General features: G+C 42.6%; 1 protein-coding gene across 1 annotated transcript in view; it reads left to right on the top strand.

Annotated features, from left to right (window-relative positions):
- The first annotated feature begins 851 nt into the window (after positions 1-851).
- Positions 852-6,000, top strand: part of COG2 (component of oligomeric golgi complex 2) — a 29,265-nt gene continuing 24,116 nt past the window's right edge. Inside the window, exons 1-4 of the mRNA XM_035108476.2 lie at positions 852-1,028; positions 2,598-2,759; positions 4,536-4,601; positions 5,915-5,995. Coding sequence (XP_034964367.1) covers positions 957-1,028; positions 2,598-2,759; positions 4,536-4,601; positions 5,915-5,995 — 381 coding nt within the window. The 5' untranslated portion in view covers positions 852-956. The remainder of the gene's footprint in view (positions 1,029-2,597; positions 2,760-4,535; positions 4,602-5,914; positions 5,996-6,000) is intronic.

The raw sequence follows: 6,000 nt of genomic DNA, 5'->3' as shown, positions 1-6,000 counted from the left end.
CTCATATTCCCTGGCGGCGGAGGGCTGTTTCCGTAGTTTAGGACATTCCAGGCACCCTAACCATGGTATGCTTACTTTTTAATCCTTCCATCTTATTGTATACTAAAACAAGGGGCTTCGCGTAAGGAAACTGTGAGGCACAAGAGTCTCCCTGCGCAGCACCTGCTGCCCCTACTTTCCCACCCAAGTCTGCAGCCATGCGGCCCCAAAGTCTTCCAAGACTCCACATACAGGTGAAACTCGGGAAATTAGAATATCGTCAAAAAGTGCATTTATTTCAGTAATGCAACTTAATAATTTTTATTTTTTACAAATGCTTTCTTTTGGAAATTCCACAGTAATAAATCAAATAGTTACAACAATACAAAAATAAACATCCCTATCACACTTCATTAATTACATTCCATTTATAATTGACCCCCCTAACGACAAATAATTACAATTGCAACAAATAAAGGCTTGACATATCTTGCTTTGCATGTCATGCATCTATCTCATATATTGGTTTCACCTTTTAAGTTGCATTACTGAAATAAACGCACTTTTCGACAATATTCTAATTTTCCGAGTTTCACCTGCAGGTCGGCGTCGACCTCGGGCCTGGAAAATAAATTCTGGGGCCGAGGTCAGACCCTTTTCCTCCCGGTATTCACTTTCCAGGGGGAGAATGAGAAAACGGGAGCCCACCCCCCACGATTACGATGCTCCATCCCATCCCGAGGAGGAGGGAGACCTCGAGCGCGCTTGCAATGAGGCCGGAGGCCGCTGGAGGCCGCCCTCCCGAGCGCAGGAGGCGGCGGTGGCGGTGCCCGGTCTCGGCGCCGCGGTGCTGGCGGAAGTGTGGCGCGCGCGCGTACATTTTGTGTCGACTGCGAAGCCGAAGCCGAGCGGAGATCCGGGAAAGAGACGTGGCGGCCGGGTCGCCGGGAAGGAGGGAGCGGAGCCCTCCGCCAGCCATGGAGACGTGGAATATGAACCTACCCCGGGGGCCCGAAAACCTGTGCTTCGACAAGGACGAGTTTATGAAGGTGAGGAGGTGGAGGCCCCTTGGGCAGGAGGGCTCCTGGCGGGGCCGGAGCCGTGGCTGAAGGGAGAGGAGGGGCAACTTGGGAGGTGTGGGGAGATGATAGGCGGAGATGCGTGTCTGTGGGAGACCCTGCCTGGGCTGCAATGACTCGCAGGCCTCGCCAGCGCAGGGAAGCTCGTCGGGGGGCGACCTCTAGTCCTGCCCCCACCCCACCCGGAAAGCCCTTCAAAGTACTGCTCATTTTTCTCCTTAGTGGGGTTGTCAGAGGAGATTTATAGGTTGTTTTTCTCCATGTGGGGGAGATAGGGATATATGCACCTCTTTTTAATAGATGAATATGTGCACTCCCTACTGCTGCCCCGTTCACACGTTATTAAATTCCCACAAGTAAGTCCATGCTGCTTGTTCATGGCATGCATCTTGTGTGGGCTTTTATGTTTAGTATGCTGCACACACACACACATTTTTCAGCCTGAACCGGTTTAAAATCTGGATGCCCCAGCCAGGATGTTTCCTATGGAGAGCTCACGCCCGTGTTGGGTTTGGGTCCTCTGATCCTGTGAGGCATCCCTGTGTTGCAGCCTGCCAGACAGCTCTTTGTATTTCACTTGTCATAGTACTACTACTGTCTGTCATACATGGAGACTGGCTCTTTCAGACTGAGCATGGTGCTGATAAGATGATGGGTTCAAGAACTGCCTATTGCTGCGTTGCAGGAATTTGGGTTGGGTGATCCAATGCCCCTTCCAACTCTGCAATTCAGTGATTCTAATTCTGGACACATACCGGTAGTTGTTTCCTTGAAAAACTGCTGTTCAAAATATCTTAAAAAATAAAATAAAGGGGATTCATGGATGTAAGCAATTATACAACTTTAAAACCTTCTTTGTTGTTGCACTCATGTCCTACTTTTAGGTTTCCCATAGGGATCTTGTTGAGCACAATGTGAACAGGATGTTGGACTAGATGGGCCTTTGGCCTAATTCCTGAGGGCTCTTCTTATGGTCTTATGCTGTCGGACCCATTATTATTATTATTATTATTATTAACCAGGCAGAAGGCCTTTTCAGTAGTGGTGCCCACCCTGTGGATCACCCTCCCATCAGATGTCAAAGAGATAAACAATTATATGACCTTCCATAGACATCTGAAGGCAGCATTGTATCTGGAAGCTTTAAATGTCTGATGTATCATGTGTTCTTTTACTGTATACTCTGTTATAAAGCGCACAGAGTGGCTGGGGCAACCCAGTCAGATGGGTGGTAGAAGTAATAAATCATCATCATCATCATCATCATCATCATTATTATTTTGAATAGTACCAATTAGTTAGGCTTTACAGACAGAAAGCACTTTAACAAACCAATAAGACTGTGTTTACACATTTTATATATTAGTGTTTCATTTAGAACAAAAACTTTTCCTAGTCCATGGGCCTCATTTTTATCCCTTCACTTCAAGCATTCTTGGAAGTTAGATAAACACAAACTGCTTTTACAAGAAATTGCATTTTCTGTTATGAGCCATTTCTTAATTCCTGATTATTGTTATTTACCTGTTTCATATATAGCCGAATTTTGATGTCGATCACTTTGTGTCGGAGTGCAGGAAACGTGTTCAGTTGGAAGAGCTTCGGGATGATCTTGAGCTCTACTACAAACTTCTTAAAACTGCCATGATAGAGCTCATAAACAAGGATTATGCAGACTTTGTTAATCTTTCCACCAATCTTGTAAGTTTCAAATTGGATGTTTTATATGTACTAAGCTTAGTGTATAAATATATTAATAATATATATTTGAAGATGCTAATATTTAACATACTTCCCAAAGCAGGGTCCTGTGGCTCTACATATGTTGTTGGATTGCATATCCTGTCAGCCCCCGTCACCATGCCAATGGTCAGTGATGATGGGAGTTGTAGTCCAGCAACATTTTGAGGGCCTTACATTTTAAGGAGGTACTGGAAGCTTCTAGACAAGGGTTTGGTATGTGAATAGGCTGTTTGAGGTGGGTGTGCAGGATGTTATAGGATACTTCAATATACAGAAGGAAGATAACTGGTGAATAAAAAAAACCCTTTGGATTAAAATCTCTTAGCTATAATATGAAAAAGTGTGTGCAATTACTGTGAATTGATTCATGCTAGAAAAGAGAGGTTCAATAGTCCAGAGGTAAAATATATATTAAAAGCTCTTTCTTACATCATATTTGCATCCCGCTTTTCCTTCAAGGGGTATGAATGGATAGATAAGGTTTTGTTTTTATATCATTTGATACTTTTGAAAATGGATAGAATATGCAGTTCTTTAAAAGTCTTCTAATGTGCAATTAAAGAACCTTTTAATGAGGGTGAAAGAGGAGAGCGCAAAATATGGTCTGAAGCTCAACATCAAAAAAACCAAGATCATGGCCACTGGTCCCATCACCTCCTGGCAAATAGAAGGGGAAGAAATGGAGGCAGTGAGAGATTTTACCTTCTTGGGCTCCTTGATCACTGCAGATGGTGACAGCAGTCACGAAATTAAAAGACGCCTGCTTCTTGGGAGAAAAGCAATGACAAACCTAGACAGCATCTTAAAAAGCAGAGACATCACCTTGCCGACAAAGGTCCGTATAGTTAAAGCTATGGTTTTCCCAGTAGTGATGTATGGAAGTGAGAGCTGGACCATAAAGAAGGCTGATCGCCGAAGAATTGATGCTTTTGAATTATGGTGCTGGAGGAGACTCTTGAGAGTCCCATGGACTGCAAGAAGATCAAACCTATCCATTCTTAAGGAAATCAGCCCTGAGTGCTCCCTGGAAGGACAGATCGTGAAGCTGAGGCTCCAATACTTTGGCCACCTCATGAGAAGAGAAGAATCCTTGGAAAAGACCCTGATGTTGGGAAAGATTGAGGGCACTAGGAGAAGGGGACGACAGAGGACGAGATGGTTGGACAGTGTTCTCGAAGCTACGAACATGAGTTTGACCAAACTGCGGGAGGCAGTGCAAGACAGGAGTGCCTGGCGTGCTATGGTCCATGGGGTCACGAAGAGTCGGACACGACTAAACGACTAAACAACAACAATGTGCATTAGTATGACTTGTTCCATACCACTAAATGAGTTTCCTGGCTGAGTGTATATTTGAAATGGGTCCCTTTGGTCCAGATCCTTGTTCTGTCTTCTTAGTTGGCATGGGGTGCTGATAATAGTGCTAAAGATAAGGTACCTATTGAACACTCTGCACATATAGAGTTTGTGGACATACAGTCTTCCATTTTTGTCCACAGTTTATGTTGTCTTGAGTTCAGCAGTCATTCACAGATAATTCTGTGCAGGATTGGAGCCAGGAAAATATAATAAGTCAGGATTGGCATGTGTTCTGAAGTACTGATTGTAAACAGGATTTTTTTAAATATTTGTTTTCAATGGAAATGTAATTTGTTACAAAATATATATCTTCACATACACAGTTTCAACTGCTCATTAATTGTAATATGTAATATGTTTGGACAATTTATTTAGGTTGGCATGGACAAAGCCCTTAATCAGCTTTCGGTGCCTTTAGGACAACTGCGAGAGGAAGTTATGGTATGTTCTGAAATAACTTCTCATATCATTTGTCTGAGAAATATTGAGAAACCAAGTAAAAAACAAATTATTTATTTGTCACCTCCCCCCCCCCCAAAGTTAAATGTATTAAGTGTTGGAAAGGAAAGTAGGGCTGTGTTGATTAAATATGCAGATAGCATTAAAATAGGAAATAATATTAATAACCAGCAACACATGCAAGATTAGCTAGGTGACCTCATGAACTGAAATAACGGAAATGGGATGGAATGTCTCTGAACCAATGGATTGAAAAGATAACTAGAATAATTTCTAGATATTGAGACATTTCTTTTTCTACAAGACCGCAGTTAGATTAAATTGAAAGCAAGACCTGAAGTATTGCTTCTGTTTGGGCTGAATTTCCTCATATTTAATTTCCCTGAGCTCTTTTACCACCACTCCTAACTTATTGTTTCTCCATAACCGTTTCATTACTAATCTACCTAATGAACCAGGAGCTGCACTCCTTTAGTCTTGTCACTGCCTGGAAACTCATGATTATAAGTGGCTCTGCTGAAATCTAATAAGGCTCTGAAAAAGAAATTGGTAAAGGGTCATGTTCTTCAGAACTGATGCTCCCACACAGAAAGCAGTAGGAGAGCTGCCATCCAGAACTTGTAAGGTACACTTTACCTTAGATCATGTAAGGATGTGTCCTTCCTATGCTGGCATGGGAATGATGAAAGCCCCAGGTACACGGGAGACTATGTCACTATTGACTATGCTTCCAAGATGAACAGCGCTGCTATGTTACTGAAGTAGCACTAGAAAAATACAACGTTGGCTCCCATGCTGCTAAGATAATATTGGAAAGGATCCTTAGGAATTATCAGAAACAAACAGAAGTTATATCAACAGTGGGATGGTGCCAGTTGGATGCAATGCGTCCCTGATCATGTTCAATTGGAAATTGCCTATGACCAACAAGCCCAGCAATCTCCTGTCATGTCCACCTTTCTTTTCAAATGTAGCTCAGCATAGGAAAGTCTTGTTGCAAAAGGTAGATGGGTTTGCAATCACTATAGCACAGCCTGGAATAAGTGATATTTCTCTGCTTCATGTTTTGGGAGGGAAAGGAGCTCCAGCTGAGCACATAATAGGAGGTGTCCATCACCTGACATTTGGCTTTGAATAAATATTTTGGCCTTGTTCATTACTTGCTTATGCATTTTAGAAAGGCACAAAATACGTGATTAATCTGTGTGAGAGATGTTTACTCATATGTGCACAGAACTGCTTGTTTTAATTGGGAGGAAATATGGAGTGTGTCTGTGTATGTTTATTTTTTCCAGAGTCTTAAGTCATGTGTCAGTGAAGGAATTCGAGCAATTGATGAACGTGTGTCTAAACAAGAAGATATCAGGGCAAAAAAGGTACA

Source organism: Zootoca vivipara, chromosome 3, assembly GCF_963506605.1.
Source record: "Zootoca vivipara chromosome 3, rZooViv1.1, whole genome shotgun sequence".
NCBI lineage: Eukaryota > Metazoa > Chordata > Lepidosauria > Squamata > Lacertidae > Zootoca > Zootoca vivipara.
The sequence above is the reverse complement of the archived record's forward strand: the minus strand, read 5'-3'. Positions and strand labels throughout refer to the sequence as shown.